The sequence below is a fragment of the Nelumbo nucifera genome, chromosome 4 (assembly GCF_055504915.1).
Source record: "Nelumbo nucifera cultivar China Antique chromosome 4, China Antique-T2T, whole genome shotgun sequence".
Classification (NCBI taxonomy): domain Eukaryota; kingdom Viridiplantae; phylum Streptophyta; class Magnoliopsida; order Proteales; family Nelumbonaceae; genus Nelumbo; species Nelumbo nucifera.
In genome coordinates this window covers 90,247,761-90,270,339 of record NC_142652.1, presented here as the reverse complement: position 1 = coordinate 90,270,339, position 22,579 = coordinate 90,247,761, and the positions used below count along the sequence as shown (strand labels likewise).

At 46.2% G+C, this 22,579-nt stretch overlaps 1 protein-coding gene across 3 annotated transcripts in view; it reads left to right on the top strand.

Annotated features, from left to right (window-relative positions):
- The window catches only part of LOC104611871 (protein NDL2-like), a 28,443-nt gene extending 10,090 nt beyond the window's left edge, over positions 1-18,353 (top strand). For 2 of the 3 annotated variants that reach the window (XM_010279129.3, XM_010279147.3), the window contains exons 5-11: positions 13,320-13,380; positions 13,469-13,555; positions 14,056-14,133; positions 14,218-14,274; positions 14,585-14,640; positions 16,087-16,216; positions 17,779-18,353. In XM_010279129.3, coding sequence (XP_010277431.1) covers positions 13,320-13,380; positions 13,469-13,555; positions 14,056-14,133; positions 14,218-14,274; positions 14,585-14,640; positions 16,087-16,216; positions 17,779-18,018 — 709 coding nt within the window. In that variant the 3' untranslated portion in view covers positions 18,019-18,353. The remainder of the gene's footprint in view (positions 1-13,319; positions 13,381-13,468; positions 13,556-14,055; positions 14,134-14,217; positions 14,275-14,584; positions 14,641-16,086; positions 16,217-17,778) is intronic. The other variant, XM_010279138.3, reaches the window with a different exon arrangement.
- The last annotated feature ends 4,226 nt before the right edge of the window (positions 18,354-22,579 follow it).

Sequence of the window (22,579 nt, the reverse complement as noted above, 5' to 3'; positions counted from 1 at the left end):
GGACTACACACCCTTAAACGCGAAGCGGGCCGAGATCATAATGACAATCGTCTGAAGGGAAACCCGAACGAGAGGAATAAAAACTTGTACTGTAGTTTCCATAGGGACCACGGTCATAGCACCGAACATTGTAATAATCTCTGCGACGAGATAGAAGAACTTATCCGTCGCGGGTACTTGACAAATTTTGTACAGCATAATAATAATAATAAGACAGGTCGGTAGGGGGGGCACAGCAGAGATGCTCCCGAGTCTAGCAGTCGGCCAGCTAAATTGCAGAAGCAGCCCCCGGAGGAATGACCAGTTCGGGGAACAATCCACGTGATCGTTGGAGGATCGATCGTAGTAGGATGCACCTCGGCAGCAGCTCGGGCATCAACCCGGGAGGCCACCAGAGAAGAACAAAATCCCCCAAAGCGGCCTAGGACGGAAGACCCCATATTCTTCACCGAAGACGATGCGCGCGGGGTCCACTACCCCCACGACGATGCACTTGTCATAAAGGTAAAGATCAACGACTTTGAAGTCCGGCGTGTACTCGTTGACTCCGGCAGTTCGGCAGACATCCTTTTTAAAGCGGCCTTTGACAAACTCCAGTTCCAAGAGAGTGACTTGAAGCCCGCGAACACCCCGCTGGTCAGCTTTAGCGGAGAAGAGGTCAGACCCTTGGGAAAGGTCACAGTATCTGTGGAAGTCGGCACATAGCCCAACACGGTAAGACTCAGTCACGATTTCTTGGTGGTCGCGACCCCCTCCCCCTACAATGCCATAGTAGGTCGGCCGATCACCCACGCTTTAAAAGTCGTGGTGTCCACTTACTATTTGGCCATGAAGTTCCCAACGGACTTCGGCATCGGGGTAGTGCGGGGCGACCAGCTCGAGTCCCGCAAGTGCTATGTTGCCGCCCTCAAGGGAAAGGCCAAGGTAACTGGCGACCCCAAACTAGAGCGATCGGTGGAACAGAACGAGGAGCGAGCTGCACCAACGGAGGAAACCGCTCCCATCTCAGTCTCGGCAAAAGACCCCGCCAGATTACTTCAGGTAGGAGCATCCCTGGAAGAACCCTTGAGGTCCGAACTGGTAAGTTTCTTACTCCAAGAGGATGATGTTTTAGAACTGTACCTCTCGGCAAGCGACGAAATGGTCAGTTCGGTACTGATAAAGGAAGTAGATCGGGTCCAATGACCCATCTACTATGTTAGTAAAATATTGCAGGGAGCAGAAACAAGATATCCGAAGATAGAAAAGATAGCCTATGCACTGCTCATGGCGGCCCGCAAACTCCGTCCGTATTTCCAAGCCCATACCATCATCGTCCTCACCGACAAACCCTTGAGGCAAGTATTACTCAGGCTCGAGGTCTCTGGTAGATTGACGAAGTGGGCCATCGAACTCAGTGAGTACGACCTCCAGTACAAGCCACAAACCGCTATCAAAGCTCAAGCCTTGGCGGATTTTGTTGTAGAATGCACGTTCAGCTCCGAGGTCCTTAGCCCGGTTGAGCACGAGGCTCCTAGTTCGGGTGAGTTCGGTTCTCCCAGGCCGGTTGAGTCTGAGCCCCGTGAGGTCGCACCTAGTTCGGTATCCCTCCTGGTTAGGCCGAGCGCGAACTGGGATGAAGAGCCCTGGATCCTTCACGTAGATGGCTCCTCAAATCAGCAGGGCAGCGGAGCCAGTGTAGTTCTCCACGGTCCGAGTGGCACGAAATTGGAGTACGCGCTACGCTTTGAGTTCGTGGCATCCAACAATGAGGCAGAATACGAGGCGTTGATAGCCGGGCTAGCCCTGGCGCAAGAGGTAAAGGTAAAACACATAGTTATCTGCAGCGATTCCCAGCTCGTGGTAAACCAAGTTACAGGGGAATACGAAGCTCGCGAGCTAACTATGATCGCTTACTTGGCAAAGGTAAAAGAGGCTCTGCTTAGCTTCCAGTCACACTTCATCAAGCAAATCCCGAGGTCAGAGAACGCTGAGGCGGACGCCCTATCCCTTCTAGCCAACACCAGCAACAACACCATGAGAACTGTGTACATAGAAGACTTACCTCGGCCTAGCATTCTCCGGGGGGTAGAGGAGGTCGCTCCTGTCGTCCAAGCAGAACCGAGCTGGATTGATCCACTCGCGAGCTTCCTACTACATGGAACCCTCCCCGCAGACCGCAACGCCGCCAGAAGGGTAGAGCGCCAGGCAGCCAAGTACGTCATGATAGACGAACGACTGTACCGAAGATCCTATACGCTCCCCTACCTGCGTTGCCTGTGACCTACCGAAGCCGAGCTCGTACTCCGCGACACTCATGAGGGGTCGTGCGGCGAGCACTTGGGGGGCAGGGCCCTCGCTCAGAAAGCACTACGACAAGGGTACTATTGGCCAACAATGAAAGCAGACGCCGTCGGGCTAGTCAGGAAGTGCGAGAAGTGCCAAAAGCACGCCAATATTCACCACCAGCCCGCCGCCGACCTCAAGTACCTCACCAACCCATGGCCCTTCGCACAATGGGGTATCGACCTACTCGGGCCATTCCCGCCAGCAACAGGAGGAAGGAAGTTCCTAGTAGTGGCAGTAGACTACTTCACCAAGTGGGTTGAAGCTGAAACTCTCGTAACATAGTGTCGCTTTGGGCTACCTCGGGTGCTGATCTCCGACAATGGCAAGCAGTTCGAGGACATCAAATTCCAAGAGTGGTGCCAAGACATGGGGATCCGGCAAAACTTCACGTCGGTTGCGCATCCACAAGCTAACGGTCAGGCAGAAGTCACAAACAGAGCTATCCTCTGCGGACTAAAAGCCAGGCTAGACCGAGCTAAAGGGTTATGGGCAGACGAGCTGCCCGGCGTCCTATCGACATACCGAACTACAGAGAAGACCGCCACCGGAGAAACTCCGTTCAACCTCACCTATGGCACGGAGGCAGTCATCCCAATCGAAATCGAAATCCCCTCACTTCGATTGGAAGCATACAACGACAATACTAATAACGACGAGCTACTTACCAACCTCGACCTACTTGACGAGGTAAGGGACCTCGCATACATCAGGACCGCACCAGCAAAGGGTAGCTCGGTACTACAACGCCAGAGTTAAGAGACGAAACTTCTACGTCGGCGACCTGGCAAGGTCATGGTACCCGAGCCCGACGTTGGCAAACTCGGGCCGAACTGGGAAGGACCCTATCAAGTAAAGAGAGCACTCGGAGGATTTGCCTCGTGATGCTTTGGCCTTGGTTTGGAGCTTCTCCGGTCTGACCTGCTTGTGTTTTTGGCCCGATCAGTGTCGGCTTGGTTCGACCAGAGGCCAATCCCAGGTTGCGTGCAGTTCACGCGCAGGCGCCAAACGATTTTAAATTTTCGAATGTCGAAAATGCGTGCTAAACTGACTTCTCCTCGGGGGCGCGCAGCCGGTTTTGCGGGGAGTCGTTGGATGGTTTTGATCTTGGCTGTTGATGCGTGAGTACAGTGGCTTTAAATAGTGGGGGGTCCCTAGTCACTTTCCTTCGCCATTCTTCAGCATTCGTTTCTTGAGCTCGTGTCTAAGGCCGTCAGCTCGCGTCGTTTTTCGTAGTCCGGTAGCTTTTCCCGGTGAGTCCTCAGCCCTCTTTTTTATTCAATGTCTAGCTGGGGTAGCTTAGATAGTCTTCTGGGGGGGGTCAGATGCTGGTTCTACAAATCGGGCTGCTGCGCCTGACAGCCTTAGTGAGTCCAAGGCGGGGCCCGAAGTAGAGCTCAAGGAAGAGCTCGAGTTCGAGCCCATAGGCCGAGTCACCTCGGGTAGCTTGGCATCCACCTCCCGCCGAGGTCGGGTGCTAGATAAGTTCGAGCCTTCCACTATGACGCCCGAGAGGCTTTGGTCCCTTGTCGCTCAGTACAACCTGCCTGGGGAGTATACTTATATTTTACCCTTGGGCGACTTTCCTTGGGAGCACGGTCCGGACGAGATCGTGATATTCTGGGAGTAGCTTGTTGCCGGGCTGCGCCTTCCTTTCCATCCCCTTATCGTCGAGGTCATGAATCACTTCGGCGTTACTGTCGGTCAGCTCCACCCGAACTCCATTCGTAACCTTGTTGGGACCATCTCCCTTTGTTGCGAACGCTGCCTTCCATTGGACCTGGAAATCTTTTCCGCCATTCTTATGCTCAAGAAGCAAGCGGGTCCCTTGCCCAGGCATAGGCGGGCCTACTACTTGTCTCCTCATCCGAGGTTCAAGCTTTTGCATGATCTTCCGAATAAGGTCCCGGCATGGAAGCGGGACTACTTCGTGGTTCGAAGTGCTACGGGGTGGCCGTTTCCTACCGAGTGGGGATTAGCCGTTCCTGATCCCGCTGCCACGTTAGATGAAGAAACGGTGAAGGTTCTCCAGGACTGGGCTCGGCTTGGACTCAAATGCGAAGTCTACCTGACGGAGGCTAAGCTTATCTAGGCCGGTCTGAGTTCGGGTAGGTTTCTTGCTCAGAGGCTTGCTTTTGCTTTGTTTTTTATTCTCGTCTTTTGACACCGAGCTCTTTTAGCAGGTGTTATGGAGGCAGAGAAGACTCGAGGTGCGAACTTGTTTGATGGTATGAGGAGGAGGAAGCGAGCTGCTAAGCGGGTCCGTACCGACCCTTTCCGGGTTGCGGAGCCCGAGGCACCGAGAATGGAGCCTCGTGGTGAGCCCGAGGTGGCCCCTCCAGTTTAGGAAGCGGCAGGGCTCCCCTATGCCGATACTGCTTATACCCGGGCTGTGCCTTCAGGCTCGGGAAGTCAGGATGGGGCTGGGAGCGTGCTGATGCCGAGCTATGCTCTCCGAAAAAGTAAGATGGCTATTTGCCCCGAGGATGTCACGGCATGGGCCGATCTTCCTCCGCAACACATAGGCGCGCGTGCTGCTACTCACGCTATGGTGGTAAGTCGAAGTATTTTTTTTTTTTTTGTCGGTCTGATTTGTTCTTGTTTTGGCATGTGAACTCCTCTATCCACGCTCTAACAATTCAGGCGGAGAGGGGCTTGAAGCGAGCGCAAGCTGCCGAAAAGGCTTCCTGCGCTGCGCGAGTCTAGCTAACGAGGTCTCGGAGGGACAACGAGGCCTTAGGATTGGTGAAACACATGGCGGACTTGAAGCTGGACCTGGAGCATCAGGTCGGGTACCTTCAGGATGATATCAGGGAGAAGACTGAGATCTCTCAGGCCATCGAGGAGGCGAAGGCGAAGGCCGTTAACGATTACATCGCTTCGCCGTGCTTTGATGACATGATGGTGGGCTCGTACAGAAGGGGTTTCAAGTTGAGCCGATGGATGATAAGGAACACGTACCCCGAGCTCGACATTAGTGCCATAACCACTTCGCACATCACTTCGAAAATGGTTGCTGCAGCTGATGATGACGCGGATTCCGAAGACGAAGTGGGACCTTCGGGTATTGTTGAAGTCCCTTCTGAAGGCGAGGGAGATGTACCTCCGGGCCTGTGAGCTCGTTGATGTTTGTGTTTGTGCAGTCATTTCTCTTTTCTTCGAGCTGATTATGTTGTCGAACTGCTAGACTTAGGCCCCGAGGCGAGCTAACATAGTAAGGCTATACGCCCGATCTGTTCTCCGCCCGGGTTAGTTAACATAGGCTTAGAATTGGGCCCTGGGCTATGCACCTCGGGATCCATACTCGTGCAGCTTGCTTCGTTGATGAGGTGCCGAGGTCATCTTTAGCTCGGCATTCTGGCCCTTATGGTGCCGAGGTCCTTAGCTTGGCATTCCGGCCCTTACGGTGCCGAGGTCCTTGTTAGCTCGGCATTCTGGCCCTTAGGCTCTGGTAGTGGCTCATGGCCTGCTCAGTTTGATAATTTATAGGTAATAAATATCATCTTAAGTTGACGATGTTCCATGCCCGGGGTATCTGTTTACCCTCCAGGGTCTCGAGCTTGTATGCTCCCCCGAGTGCTCTCTTTACTCGGTAGGGTCCTTCCCAGTTTGGCCTGAGTTTGCCAACGCCGGGCTTAGGTACCATGACCTTGCGGAGAACCAGGTCGCCGACGCGGAAATTTCATCTCTTAACTTTGGCGTTGTAGTACCGAGCTACCCTTTGCTGATATGCCGTGGTCCTAATATATGCGAGGTCCCTTACCTCGTCAAGTAGGTCGAGGTTGGTACGTAGCTCGTCATTATTAGTATTGTCGCTGTATGCTTCCAACTGAAGGGGATTTCGATTTCGGCTGGGATGACTGCCTTTGTGCCATAGGTGAGGTTGAAGGGAGTTTCTCCAGTGGCAGTCTTCTCTGTAGTTCGGTATGCCCATAGGACGCTGGGCAGCTTGTCTGCCCATAACCCTTTAGCTCGGTCTAGCCTGGCTTTTAGTCCGCGGAGGATAGCTCTGTTCGTGACTTCTGCCTGACCGTTTGCTTGTGGGTGCGCAACCGACGTGAAGTTTTGTCGGATCCCCATGTCTTGGCACCACTCTTGGAATTTGATGTCCTCGAATTGTTTGCCATTGTCGGAGATCAGCACTCGAGGTAGCCCGAAGCAGCACACTATGTTCTTCTAGAAGAATTTCTGGACGTTTCGAGCTATGATGGTTACGAGAGTTTCAACTTCGACCCACTTGGTGAAGTAGTCTACTGCCACTACTAGGAACTTTCTTCCTCCTGTTGCTGGCGGGAATGGCCCGAGTAGGTCGATACCCCATTGTGCGAAGGGCCACGGGCTGGTGAGGTACTTGAGGTCGGCGGCGTGCTGGCGGTGAATATTGGCGTGCTTTTGGCACTTCTCGCACTTCCTGACTAGCCCGACGGCATCTGCTTTCATTGTTGGCCAATAGTATCCCTGTCGTAGTGCTTTCTGAGCGACGGCCCTCCCCCCCCAGGTGTCCGCCACATAGGCCTTCACGAATGTCGTGGAGTACAAGCTTGGCTTCGGGAGGCCGCTGGCAGTGCAGGTAGGGGAGCGTGTAGGATCTTCGGTACAGCCGTCCGTCTATCACGACGTACTTGGCTGCCTGGCGCTCTACCCTCCTAGCGGCGTTGCGGTCTGCGGGGAGGGTTCCGTGTAGTAAGAAGCTCGCGAGTGGATCAATCCAGCTCGATTCTACTTGGGCGACAGGAGCGACCTCCTCTGCCCCCCGGAGAATGCTAGGCCGAGGTAAGTCCTCTATGAACACAGTTCTCATGGTGTTGTCACTGGTGCTGGCTAGCCAAGACAGGGCGTCGGCCTCAACGTCGGTATTTGCTTGATGAAGTGTGACTGGAAGCTAAGCAGAGCCTCTTTTACCTTTGCTAAGTAAGCGATCATAGTTGTCTCGCGGGCTTCATATTCCCCTATAACTTGGTTGACCACAAGCTGGGAATCGCTGCAGATAACTATGTGTTTTGCCTTTACCTCTTGCGCCAGGGCTAGCCCGGCTATCAACGCTTCATATTTTGCCTCATTGTTGGATGCCGCGAACTCGAAGCATAGCGCGTACTCCAGTTTCGTGCCACTTGGACCGTGGAGAACTACACCGGCTCCACTGCCCTGCTGATTTGAGGAGCCATCTATGTGAAGGATCCAGGGCTCTTCATCCCAGTTCGCGCTCAGCCTAACCAGGAGAGATACCGAACTGGGTGCAACCTCACAGGGCTCGGACTCAACCGGCCTGGGGGAGCCTAGCTCACCCGAATTGGGAGCCTCGTTCTCAACCGGGCTGAGGACCTCGGAGCTAAACGTGCATTCTGCAACAAAATCCGCCAAGGCTTGGGCTTTGATAGTGGTTCGTGGCTTGTACTGGAGGTCGTACTCATTGAGTTCGATGGCCCACTTCGTCAATCGACCAGAGACCTCGGGCCTGAGCAAGACTTGCCTCAAGGGTTTGTCGGTGAGGACGATGATGGTATGGGCTTGGAAATACGGACGGAGTTTGCGGGCCGCAATGACCAGCGCATAGGCTAGCTTTTCTATCTCCAGATATCTCATTTCTGCTCCCTGCAATACTTTACTAACATAGTAGATGGGTCGTTGGACCCGATCTGCTTCCTTTACCAGTACCGAACTGACCACTTCGTCGCTTGCCGAGAGGTACAGTTCTAAAACATCGCCCTCTTCGGGCCGGGTCAAAACTGGGATACTGGCGAGGTATCTTTTGAGCTCGTCAAACGCGAGCTAGCATTCCAGGTTCCACTTGAACCCTTTGCTTTTCATTGCCTTGAAGAAGGGCAGGCAACGGTTTGCTGATTTAGACATAAAACGACTCAGAACGGCTATTCTGTCGTTTAATCTTTGGATCTCTTTTACTTTTCGGGGTGGTCTCATATTTAGGACGGCCTTTATTTTGTCCGGGTTGGCCTCAATACCGCACTGGTTAACGATGTACCCTAGGAACTTACCCGAGGTGACACCGAAGACACACTTGTTTGGGTTTAGTTTCATGCTAAATTGACGCAGAATTTGAAAGACAGAATGCAAGTCTTGTATTAATTCATGCGAAAACTGTCTTGACGACCTTTGAAAGGTTGCCCCAACATTTTTCAGTCAGAAGGGCATAACCTTGTAGCAGTACAGGCCGAACTCGGTTATGAAGGCGGTTTTTTCCTCGTCGGACGGGTCCATCCTGATTTGGTTGTAGCCCGAGTAGGCATCCAGGAAGCTTAGTAACTCTTGTCCCGAGGTCGCATTCACTAGGCGGTCAATCTTTGGGAAGGGGAAGCAATCTTTTGGGCAAGCTCGGTTTAGGTCGTCGACGCACATGCGCCACTTGCCTTTTGCCTTTTTTACCAAAACTGGGTTGGCCACCCAGCTCAGGTAATGAACTTCCCTTATGAAGTCTGCTACGAGGAGCTTCTCGACCTCCTCATCGACCGCCCTCCAGCGTTCTGGGGCTAGGTTGCGTTTCTTCTGTTTAATGGGCCTAACTACAGGGTCAATATTCAACTTGTGAGTTACAAGGTCGGGGTTTATACCGGGCATCTCTGTCGCGAACCATGCAAAAATGTCTAAATTTTGGAGTAAGAAACTTACCAGTTCGGACCGCAAGGGTTCTTCCGGGGATGCTCCGACCTGAAGTAATCTGGCGGGGTCTTCTGCCGAGACAGAGATGGGAACAGTTTCCTCCGTTGGTGCAGCTCGCTCCTCGTTCTGTTCCACCGGCCACTCCAGTTCGAGGTCGCCAGTTACCTTGGCTTTTCCCTTGAGGGCGGCGACGTAGCACTTACGGGACTCGAGCTGGTCGCCCCGCACTACCCCGATGCCGAAGTCCGTTGGGAACTTCATGGCCAAATAGTAAGTAGGCACCACGACCTTTAAAGCATGGGTGATTGGCCGACCTACTATGGCGTTGTATGGGGAGGGGGTCGCGACCACCAAAAAATCGTGACTGAGTCTTACCGTATTAGGCCACATGCCGACTCCCACGGGTACTGTGACCTTTCCTAGGGGTCTGACCTCTTCTCCGCTGAAGCGTGTTCGTAGGCTTCAAGTCATTTTCTCGGAACTGGAGTTTGTCAACGGCTGCTTTAAAAAGAATGTCTGCCGAATTGTCGGAGTCAACGAGTACGTGCCGGACTTCGAAGTTGTGATGTTTACCATTATGACAAGTGCATCGTCGTGGGGGTAGTGGACCCCGCGTGCATCGTCTTTGGTGAAGAATATGAGGTCTTCCGTCCTAGGCCGCTTTGGGGGATTTTGTTCTTTTCTGGCGGCCTCCCGGGTTGATGCCTGAGCTGCTGCCGAGGTGCATCCTGCTACAATCGATCCTCCAACGATCACATGGATTGTTCCCCGAACTGGTCTTTCCTCCGGGGGCTACTTCTGCGGTTCAGCTGGCCGGCTGCTGGACTCGGGAGCATCTCTACTGTGTTCTCCCGGCCGGCCTGTCTTATTATTATTATTATTATTATTATTATTATTATTATTATTATGTTGTTGTACAAAATTCCTTAGGTACGCACGACGGATAAGTTCTTCTATCTCGTCGCAGAGATTATTACAATGTTCGGTGCTATGACCGTTGTCTCTATGGAAACTGCAGTACAAGTTTTTATTCCTCTCGTTCGGGTTTCCCTTCAGACGAGGTGGCCATTTCACATACGGGGCGTCTTTGATCATCATTAAGATCTCGGCCCGCTTCGCGTTCAAGGGCGTGTAGTCTGTCCGACCTGCTAAGGGAGCTCGGAACGGCTGGCTTGGCTTCGTCCCCCGAGGTGGGTCTTTCCTTCTCCTGTCATCTGGGTTGGAGGGTTCGCCTTCCCTCTTCCTTTTTCCGATCCCGCTTTCAGTCCTTTTGATTGATCTCCTCTGTTCTTATGAATTTGTTCGCGAGCTTGAGGAATTCAGCTACGGCCGTGGGCTGGTTGACCATGTGCCACCTGAACTCCTTGTGTGTCACACCCCTCTTGGCTGCCGCGAGCTGTACCGCCGGGTCTAGGTGCGGTATCTGCAAGCATGCGTCATTGAACCGTTTGACATAGCCCCGGATGGACTCTCCTTCCCTCTGGACTATTCCGAGGAGGCTCTCCTCGGTTCGGGGGCACCGTTTGCTAGTAACGAAGTGCGCGGTGAAGACTTGCATGAACTGGGTCCAGCTTCTTATCGACCCGGGGGCCAGGTTCTTGTACCAGGTGCGGGCCACTCCCCTGAAGGTGGTAGTGAAGGCCACACACATGCAGGACTCGCTGGCCTTCGCTAGGTGCATTTGGGACTGGAAAGCATCGACATGGTCATTGGGGTCAAAGGACCCATCATACTTGTCTAGAGGAGGGAGTTTGAAATCTTTGGGCAAGGGAACTGCAAGGAGTTCTGAGGACAGGGGGAAGGGACTGAAAGAATAGGGGCAACTTTTACCTCGTCCGAGCTTGTTTCTTCTTTACCTCGGAGCTCGGGCAGGACGTGGGTGGTAGTTCGGCGACTTCGCCGGCGTCTTCGCTACTACTTAGAAGGCCTGGTATTGGTGCTACTTGCCTCGGTGTTGCCGAGCTCGATCGGCCCGGACTGTTGGTAGTCCGTGGCCAGGACGCCGAATTGGTTCTCTGCGAGCGGGAGCTCGAACTTAGAGTGTCGAGGTGCTGACTTGATCGGCAAGGAGGTTCCTGACCCGTCGGCGAGCTGCGAGGCGGGGGTAATTAGTCTTTCCCTCCTGCCCGGAGATGATGCCTGGCTCCTGGAGGGGTTATGAAGTTGGGAGGCTTCCCCTCGGTGAAGGCGCCCGCCCTGAGGGGAGGGTTTGACCGGCTTGGGAGCAGGGTGCCGAGGTGGGAGCTGCGGTTGGTTCAAAGGCAGTTGGGGGAACTGCTGTTGGTAGTTCTCTGCGAGCGAGAGCTCAAACTTAGAGTGTCGAGGTGCTGACTTGATCGGCAAGGAGGTTCCTGACCCGTCGGCGAGCTGCGAGGCGGGGGTAATTAGTCTTTCCCTCCTGCCCGGAGATGATGCTTGGCTCCTGGAGGGGTTATGAAGTTGGGAGGCTTCCCCTCGGTGAAGGCGCCCGCCCTGAGGGGAGGGTTTGACCGGCTTGGGAGCAGGGTGCCGAGGTGGGAGCTGTGGTTGGTTCAGAGGCAGTTGGGGGAACTGCTGTTGGTAGTGATGCTGGGAAATGTGGTGTAGTGCTTGCTACTGATGGAGCTGATGTTGCTGAACTACTGCATTTGGGCTTGCATTGCCTGCATGCACTGCATCAAGTCATCAAGCTGGTTTTGGCTGGTTGCCAGAGGGACAGCGATTGGTTCGGCGAAAGTTGTCTCGATAGGGGGGGGAAGGGGGACATTCACAGGTGCCACCGCACTTGGTGCATTGAGGCTAGGGATTCCGTCCGTCGAGAGGGGGACGGTGAACTGTCCGATACATACAGTGGCGGGCTGAGGGTGTTCCCCTACCGCATTCAAGTCGGCATTGTGCCTGTTGCTGCTGGAGGAAGCCATGGAAGCTAAGGTTTCTTTGAGAGAGAGAGAGAGTTAAAGGTTAGGGGAGGCTTTTTGAATCTTCCCACAGACGGCACCAAATGATGATGCGTAATCCGGTCGGTCCTAGCTGCTGATCACCTTGCCTTTGGCAGAGCCGAAGATTTTTGAAACAAGGAAGAAAATGGAGACTTCCGGGGAGAAACCCGGTAGGAACACTCCGAAGCTCAAGTTAGTGCTCTTGAGAAGGCAAGGGGAATGAGGGACTTCAAGACCAGAAAGCACAAGAATCACATACCCTCATTCTTTGGGGAAAGGGGGCCTTTTATAATCACCCTGGTACACTCACTTCCATACCTGCCAGATCGGGCATCATCACCTCCGCTAGATCGGGTGTCATCATCTCTGCCAGATGCCAGTTCGGGTGTCATAACCTCTGCCAGTTGCTAGTTCGGGTGTCATAACCGCCACTGTCCTCCTTGTCAGGGCCGTCTCTGCCATGTCTGAGATGGCGGTGGCAGGTGGCCGTTGGAGGGCGGCTGTCATGTGTCGGACCCCTAATCAGTCAGGCGCGCCTCCGTGTACGGGCTTCCTGGGCGTCAGGTACGGTTGTTCAGTCAGGCGACTTGGAGCCGAAGTGGTGTGCGAGGTGAAGTCTTGGGTTCGGATAGAAGTGGCCCGAACTGCCCCGGGGTGGGTCAGCTCAGGCTTTTGCCCTTTGTTCTCCTTGTAAGGCTTAGGACCTCCAAGGGAGAGCTCGGGTCGTGGGTTCCTTTTTTGGGGGAGCTCGGGACTCCTTTTCTCGGAGCTCGGGTTGTGGGTTCCTTTGCCGTGTTGAGCTGGTGCTTCTGCCAGGTCACTCTCGGTTGCTTCCACATGTCGCGTGGCCAAGGGGTTGGGCCAAATCTTCCTCCATCAGATACCAAATCTAGCATGCTTCGGGTCCTGTATTTCTTTTCCTGCCCATGACTAAAGTTTCTTGGACTGGTAGCCAGGGCATACCAGAGGTGGTTAAATGCTAAACACCTTTTACACAACCACGAACGTTCTTTTGTACAATTAATAAAATTTACGGTTAATAATCAAATTAGGTGGTTTTCTATTCACTATAGAGTATAGACTATCACGATAAATTTAGTACTTTCTTTTACATGGGTTGGAGATACCTTGTTGGAAATGTGCATATGCTTTTGTGGTATATTGGGTACTTTGTTCTCTTATTGAAATGCTGGATTGGCTTCCTGCAAAATTCATTATATATCAGCTATTTTCAGAACTCTTTCTATTTTATCTTATTGATTGTTATTTGACTGTGTGAATGTGTTTCTATAAGAAATTCATTCATGTATGAGTTGGTGTGCAGGTAATGTTTTTCTCCCTTCTATGCTCTTAAAAATTTTATGGTCCATCCCTGACATCAATCTCTCATGAATTTAAACTCAACATTTTGGGAAAACTGAAATTTAGTTTTGGTTCCTTCTGGATGGCTCTCTTTATCAGGCTGAAAGAGGTTTTGTGCTTGGGTGTAACTGCCGGAGCTTATATCCTTACACTCTTTGCAGTAGGTTCAGCTTTCCATAATTCAGCTGTCCTTTTAGTATTTCTTATCTTGCATTATTGGTTTGATAATTATCTTCTTTTTGATGCAGACAAAATATAAGGAACGTGTGCTTGGTTTAATCCTTGTTAGCCCACTTTGCAAGGCACCTTCATGGACGGAGTGGCTTTACAACAAGGTTTTATCTTCGTAATCAATTAATTTTATACTTGGAAAACAGGGAGTATAATATGGTTTAGCAGCTAACATGGAAAGCAGGACCTTGCTTCTTTACCAACATTTGGTGAATGCATCTTCTCCTCCCATGCTTTTGCCATCAATGTTACACCTTTTGGATGGGTAGTCTAACAAATTGCAAAACAGGGTGGTCTTGTTTTTATGATGCATCACTTCCTGTTGTCCAGCTAATTAAAATGTGAAGTAATCTACAGTGTTAATTTAGTCGATGATTAGGGTCATGCCAGTTTGGCCTATTGCTGGTCGAAGAGGTGATTCATCAATAACCCTACCCATACAGCAGGTGATGATGCATGGAAGGAGTCAAGTCTGCTTCACCAATGGTGGGTTTATGCTACTGCATAATATTTATTTCCTTCAGAGCAAAAGGTTATCCTTGCTGTTTTAACATGAAATTTGATATTTGAAATGAAAAATAAATAAAATATTTGCACCTTGTAGGTGATACTGAACTTGCTCTACTTCTATGGTATGTGTGGTTTAGTGAAAAATTCCCTTCTTCAGCGTTACTTTAGTAAGGTACTTTTCCTAGCTTGAATTTTAGGTTGCTTGGCTGAATTCATGTTCTTATTTAGTATATTTTTTGGTTTTTCATCACCTCAGGAAGTTAGATCTGGTCTGCATGGTATTGAATCTGACATCGTACATGCTTGCCGTAGGGTAAGGAACAAATTGATTCCTAAATTTTACAGACCAGGATATATAGCACAGATAATTTACATGATAGTAGGGTGGTGCTTGGGGGTTTTCAGAATTCATTGGAATAATTGTAAATTTTAGGTGATATGCTGATATTTGTGATAATTGAAAATATTGATGGTGCGGGTGTGCAAGGTGGAAGTCATTGAAACGATTGCTTGATCCTGATGTGCACAGCTGTTTCATTTATTTCAACTTTTTGAAAGGACAAATTGGAACCTCGAGTATGGCTAAAATCAGGTTTTTGTACTTTTCTGTTATGTGTGCACAGTTACTGGCCGAAAGACAGAGCTCAAATGTCATGCGCTTTCTTCAAGCTATTAATGAGTAAGCTCTTGCACCTTTCCACTTGATTGAATTGTAGTTTGGCAGGGAAAAGCTTCGATCTCCTGCTAAAGTTGTTAAGTTCCCAGTATCTGACATGTTGACCCTAATAATTGTGATACAAACAAACGCATTGATAACATGTGATGCATAAATTATATGCTTTACCACTTCATTTATCAAAAAAAAAAAAGTTTTACCATTTCTGATCTAGTTCACAAGGACTTGGCAAAAGCTTTATTCCAGCTATCAATCTGATACTCTGTCCTCTTTCTGTATCTGGAATTGGGAATGGAAATGCAAGACAATGCTGGTGTAATTATCATCCCTGATCAAAATGGTAAATAGCAATTGATGTTGTGGGATTGAGCAAGCCAGCAAGGCCAATACCTAGATCTACCTTACCAACATCTGGTGTCCTTATTGCCCTAGGGACACAATGAGTAATCATTATAAAAAAATAGTAACAAGACTACAAGTGAGTAATCATTATAAAAAAATAGTAACAAGACTACAAGCTTAAGCTAGCAATATATGAATAATATAGCAATGGAGGAGTAGCATGACTAATCAATGTGAATGAACAATGCCAAGCTAACATTACCTCCATGCAATTAACAAAATAACAATAATAAGAAGATTATGGGTTTAAGCTATCTACACCCTATAAGTTCTCCTTTACAAATAGCCTATTCTATCATCTCTCCTTTGGTACAGTCAAATATTTATCCTCCTTTATAGAACATTGCATGTATGGGGTAATTAATCTAAATAACATTTATATTAGTTAGATTTGCAGCAATCATACAATAGGAAAGAGACAGATACCTAGGGCATAAGTGTATAGTATTGTGCTTTTGTTATCTCTTCTTGGTTTTACCTGAACGTCAACTCACAGGAGGATTTGAATTCAACATTGATCCCATCTCTCTTTCCAATGCCTATGGACTAATCAAATGCTTATTTACAGGAGACCTGATCCCACAGAGCAGTTGAAGAAGCTGCAATGTAAAACATTTATATTAGTTAGATTTGCAGCAATCATACAATAGGAAAGAGACAGATACCTAGGGCATAAGTGTGTAGTATTGTGCTTTTGTTATCTCTTCTTGGTTTTACCTGCACGTCAACTCACAGGGGGATTTGAATTCAACATTGATCCCATCTCTCTTTCCAATGCCTATGGACTAATCAAATGCTTATTTACAGGAGACCTGATCCCACAGAGCAGTTGAAGAAGCTGCAATGTAAAACATTTATATTAGTTAGATTTGCAGCAATCATACAATAGGAAAGAGACAGATACCTAGGGCATAAGTGTATAGTATTGTGCTTTTGTTATCTCTTCTTGGTTTTACCTGCACGTCAACTCACAGGGGGATTTGAATTCAACATTTGATCCCATCTCTCTTTCCAATGCCTATGGACTAATCGAATGCGTATTTACAGGAGACCTGATCTCACAGAGCAGTTGAAGAAGCTGCGATGTAAAACACTCATTTTTGTTGGTGAAAGTAGTCCTTTCCAATCTGATGCTATTCACATGAAAGCCGAAATGGACAGGAGTGCTCTTGTAGAGGTAAGCTGCCTCACTTCCCTTTCTTTATCTTCTTTCAAGTTTCAACTAGACCATCTGGCTTGTAAAGCAATTGATTCTTAAAGGTGCAATTCCTACAATTCTTTTTAGGGGGATCATGTGTATAGCATGAAGTGGTTGGCTTTTTAATCTATATTTTCTTTTATACAACTTAACTAAGCCTTGTCTGAACTATTTGGGTTGCTACAGTAATCTACTTTTTTCAATTCCACTCGATCAAGGAAGGGGCAAAACTTTTGTTTGTGAATAGTTAACCCTTTTTGTTTCTTTATGGCCTTTCTGTAGATCCTTTTGAACCCTCAACTTACATCAGATTACATAGGTGCGCACCAGTAGTCCTTTTGTTGACATCACAAAACCATGTTATGTTCTTTTTATACCCATACACTTGTTTCTGCCACATGGAAAGATGACATGGCTGATTTGAACTATTCATCATCTTGGGCACCCTCTATACATGTCATGTTTTAATTCCTGTCATGTTATCCACATACATCTTGTATTTGGTATTTTCCCTAGTTGTTTTTGACAGTCATCAAGGTTTTGTCCTTTTTATTTAAAAACTTCTTTTATACGAGGGATTTTCTTGGGGATATGTCGCGAGGGCTTTCAAGTTGAAAGTTTCCCCATGAATCAATGTGGCCTAAAAATCTTATTTTACCACATTGAGATTGCTAGGTTGTTTTTTCCAATCGACTTCACTAGTGAAACATGGCATGACTTTACTTCTAAAAAAGTTGATTTTTTTGCAAGTGATGGGACAATAAATGATCAACATAATATGGAATCCTTTACCCATTGTCAGTTGGTCTCACCAAACATGGGTTGAAGTCTGAAAAGCAGCCACTTTGTGGAAAATAGGTTAGGTCTGTAAATCCACCCCTCCCAAGACCCCCTGGATGGTTGGGACCAAACATTGCATCATGGTGTTTTAGATGATAAGGATATTAATAACCAAGTGGTGATGATGATTAACAATCCAAAAAATAAATACACAAGTGATATTTCTACAAGCATGTTTTCATTCAATCAGGATTATCCTACTAATTGAAGTGCTCATGGTTTCATCAATCTGATCACCAGTTTCTTGGAATCCTTACCTCCATAAGCTTTCTGATTTAGTTTGGCTCCAAAAATTGTTTGGACCAGAATCCAGAAACTTGTGGGATTGGGGCAACTTCAAAATTTGAAGTGCTTTTGAAAATTTTGGGAGAAAGTGCCACCTGAATTCCACAGAATTCAGTTTGAAGTGTAATTTAGGCTCAGTTTGGAATACAAATACAAATATGTAGAGTGCAAAGCCTTGTGTTTTGTATTATTTTGTATGTATCTGTACTGTACATATTTGTATTTGCACTCCTTCCAAACTGAGCCTTAATTTCATTTTTTCCTAGATTCCATGGTGTTACCCAAAAATAGCAAGGATCCTTTGGATGCTTGTAAACATATTACCCCCCTCTTTTACAAATGAAATTTATGCTATGGTCCTCTAAAGAAGAGAAGCAGGGATCTACATGTAGTGATACTTATGGCATATTGTGCAGGTTGAAGCCTGTGGCTCGTTGGTAACAGAGGAGCACCCATATGCCATGCTCGTCCCCATTGAATTCTTTCTGATGGGTTTTGGATACCATAGGCAGCTCCCTCCTGCATCATTGCCAAATCAAGGCTCAAATCCTGCCAGCCCCTCCTGTCATTCGTACATAGCTCCAGAGCTTCTTTCTCCAGAGAGCCTGGGAATCAAACTCAAGCCTATTAAGACCCGTGTTACAATTGAAGTTTGATGTAGAAAAGAAGGCTGTTTCTGATGACACGCCATTGGTTCATGTTAGTACAGGTATAGAGAAAAATCTGCACATATACTCGTTCATATTGGGTAAAAAACGTGTTTAGGACATTGATTTGTGGGAGGTGTTTGTGCCTTGTGTAAATAGCGGGGGAAATGGAATGAAAAATGATATCACATGTTGATTGTAGAGAGTAGGGTTTTTTTTTTTCATTTTTGATGAAATCAGAAGGGTAAATCATGTATGGCTTCTATTCATTTTGTATCCATAACCTTGTAACTTCGAACAACTGAAATAACCCTGAAGATTGAATCTCTATATGGTTGTTGCAACTCAGTTTCTACTGTTTTTTCAATCAATATATATGGTGCGGATTCAATGTCGCAAGAACATTCATTCCAATTATTTGATGACAAAGCAGGATTCCATTGAACAGAAGTAAAATCGAATCACTAGCTAAAATTTACGTGCCAGGTGGGGAGGCCATTATGTCAGTAAACTTACAAGAGAGACTTGAATCAGCCAAAAAAAAAAGACAAAAAAAAAAAAGCCAACTTGAAGGTTGACCAAATTTTTTCATTTTCTTTAGCTCAGCATGAAGTAAAGGGAGTTACTGATTTCCAAACCAGGGGAGTGGTGTTTGAGATAATTAGCTTTCCAAAGATTTACCCAAAGTTTGTGGTCATTCAACAGGAAAGCTCAAGCCACTTTCTTTAACATTGCATTATTAATAGTGATTGAATATCCAAAGCCTAATCTCGCATAAAATTATTGGTTGACAAAATTTGTCCAAGCACACCACTGAGGAAATTTGACAATGGATATCACCATCGGTGATTTGTGACCATCAGTGGTTGTGACTTGTTAATTGTTATGGCGGATATAATATATCACCATCCTGTGACTTTGTGATCATCTGAAAACTATGAGGATCGTGAATTGACCAACAACCTCAACAAAATACACCCAGAAAATCTGAACTCCAAAACCCGAGCCCTGATTTTCTACTTTCCCATCCACTCTCTATCTGCCATGAATTGGAGCCACCTAGAAAATCTAAACTCCAAAACCCGAGCCCTGATTTTCTACTTTTCTACCCACTCTCTACCTGCCCTGCCGTGAATTGGAGCCACACATCTCTTAATTCATAATAGAGATGTGTGGCAGCAATTCACGGTGGATAGAGAATGGATAGGAAATCCCAAATGTCCAAAACCCTTTCTAGTTTCCAAAACAATCGCTGACCTGCCACCCATTTGACCGAGTCAAGAAGGGTTAGTAAGGTTACCGCTTCCTAGAATTTTCATGAAGTAACCAAATTCCTTGGTAGAGTTCATTACAGAAGGAACAACTAACAAGTTTTGATTTCATATTACTTGTAGTTGTAGAGAGAAAGAGAGAGGAAAGAAAAAACGAACTTGATGTCCCAGTCACGAGATGAATCTTATCTCCCCAACTCCCTTCTAGCTCCATTCGACTACTCTTTCCTTGATGTCCCAGGTTACCAGTCTTCTCTCCGTGCTTAAATCTTAACTGATCTGCTCCCCTTCTACCTGTGGCTTGTAGTTAGTTGTAATGGCCGCTGCTCCTTCTCTACCCTTTTTATTTATTTAAATAGTAATTTTTTAATGTTTTTATCAATAAAATAAAATATTTTTTATTTTTAATTATTTTACTATCATTTTTATAATTTATCGATGCACTTTTTCAATATATTTATCATATAAAATGCAAAATTTGACATTTATGACCAACTATGTAGATTCTTCATAAAATGTATTGAGATGCATTGAATCAAAAAATGTGGTGTGGACTATAGAACGACACTGTCTGTGTGAACTAGTCTATTCATAATTCAGAACAGTTATGGATTGTAGTATGTTTGTACTTGTTACTGTTGTGGTTGTGTTTTTTTTTAGAAGCCCTGAGGCAATTTCATTCAACAATCTTTAGTAACCAATAACCTAACAAAGTGGGGTGACTGACCAAATCATGGAAAGATTATGCGATAGGGCATGTTTAACTAGCTCGTGGGGCTAGTTGGTTACATAAACAAAGATCTATGATTTACATGAACTGAATTAAAGTCAAGGAGTCCTTTCTGCATTCTATGATGGTTGAGTGGATTCTCCAGGGTGGATCTGAATATGAAGAATTAAAGTGAATCCACCCCCTCTTTCGCGTCACTCTCTAAAAAAATGTAGTCCATCTCCATGGTCTTGGCCAATAGTAGCCCCTCTGAAATATCTCGAGCCTCAGCTTCCATCGGGGAGCTACACCTAACAACCAGGCACCATTGGTGTTGACCTTGACCCAGTGAAAATACTGATCATCTCTCATCCAAGGGTCAAATTTTAAAATAAATATTTTATGATGAATTGGCATTATTATATATAGATTATTTCTAAAAGCATAGAACCTAGGAAAAAAAAACTCTATTTTGTAGGTAGGATTTATGGGTATATGGTAGTGTATACCTATCTATTCTACTATATATTGCAATTCACTATAATATGAATCCAGATTTACTCCTAAGACTCACCTCAAAGCATTTGATGCCAGTCATGGATTGGGAATATCTCCTCATAAATGAAAATATACAATTGTAAATGCAAGAAATTTACCTGATGTATGGATACATGCTTTGAGGTGGGTGTGACGAGGATTCTATGAGGAAATATGAAATATATCTCTACACTGCCAGGTAGGATGCCAACTAAGAGTCAGGTCATTCTATGTTTCCCCAACAGCCCTTGGTTTATGTTTCTAGAAAAAAATGTTTTATGACTGTTTTAATTAAAAACAATCATTTACATTTCAACTAAAAACGCTTAGGTGGTGTTGGCGTGGCAGTGTTTCAAGTAGAAATAGTCATGGTATTAAACATCACCATAGTTAGGGGTGTCAATTGGATTGGATTTGGTTCAATCCCATCCAGTCCAATGTATGTCCATTAAAATGGACCAGGTCCAATCCATTCCAATGAATGTTTTGGACCAGTCCAATTCAATGTTTGGACCGTCCAATCTGTTCAAATTCATTTTGATTTAGATTGGTTTCAACCCAAACCCGGTCCATTGAGACATATATTCTTATCTTATATCAATGAATCAGATATTGACTTAATCCAACCCAATCCAATATAAATTTATTACAAACAGACCATGTCTAATCCAATCTAATAAATATTTTGGACCGGATTGGTCCAATCCAATATCTTGTTGGTCTGTCCAATTGGTCCAAATTGATTTCGGACCGGATGGGATCCAATCCAAAACCGGTCCATTGACACCCTTAACCATGGTTGCATGTATGGGTGATAACAATCTTATAAAATTAAGTACTAAATTTTGGTTACGTCTTTCGTTTTCTGTGTCATTCAACAGACATATTAATTGAAAAATATCAATTCTCTTTATTAAAACATTAAATTTTCTCTCAAATTAAACATGCCAAATCATCATAACTAAGAGATATATAAACGTGTATTAAATATATTGATTTCAATATTTTAAAAAATAAAATCAATGCAATAAATAGTTAATGGAGCAATTTTGTATCAATTAGCAACCAAAAAAGGCTATAAGTTTATACCAAAATCATTAAAAAAAAAAAGAAAGTAAAAGAAATAGAACAAGGGAGGGATTAATAAATTTTACACTACCTTAGGGTACCGGCATTGTCATTTTCGTCACATAGGTAAGCGCTTGATTACTTAGATAGGCGCCTTTTTGGATTCAAGTCAAGCCGCCTAGCTTAGGGCTTGCTTTGAAAACTATTGATTGCTTGTTGTAAAAGGTAAGTCCCAAAAGTTCTTAGATAAGCCTGATTGTAACATAGCTACATCAAAGGCCTAAATTTCCTAACATCTCCATTTGTACAACATATAAGACATCTCAACCAAGTGGACTCGCCAAGTCAAGGTCATGGACCAGCACCAATAACAAATGTTAGCCAATCTTTCCAAATTAAAACAAATCAAGTCTAAGTGCATTATTGCATGTCCCCGAGATCACTTTTCCACAATCTAGAATACAACTAAAAAACACCTGTATCGAGTGTATTCAAATGTCTAAATTATTTTAAAATTTTAATACGATATGCCCTATATATCATAAAATATATTGGTACCAAACAAAGAAGTGTTGTTTTTTTCGAAAACAACTTATGTGATAGTACCGGTTCCAAAGAAAAAATAAACACCGTTTTAACATATTCAATACCGTTTTCTCAAAAAAAAAGTACAATATTCCTAACACAAATGCCAAACACCTACCAAATGAGTAGATTTTGGATTACTCAGCTAATTCATGAAGTAACTCACCCAAGTAGTGGAGCTACTGATTTGCAAATGAGGGGATCCTGTGATTTACGAAAAAGAAACAAGTTGTTGTGTTGTTTGAGATAACTGGCTTTCCAAAGATTTATCCAAAAGTTTGTGGTCACAGGTTCATTCAACAGTAAAGTCCAAGCCACTTTCTTTAACAATGGATTATTTAATAGTGGCTGAATATACAAAGCTTAATCCCGGATAAAATTTTTTGTTGACAAAGGAAGA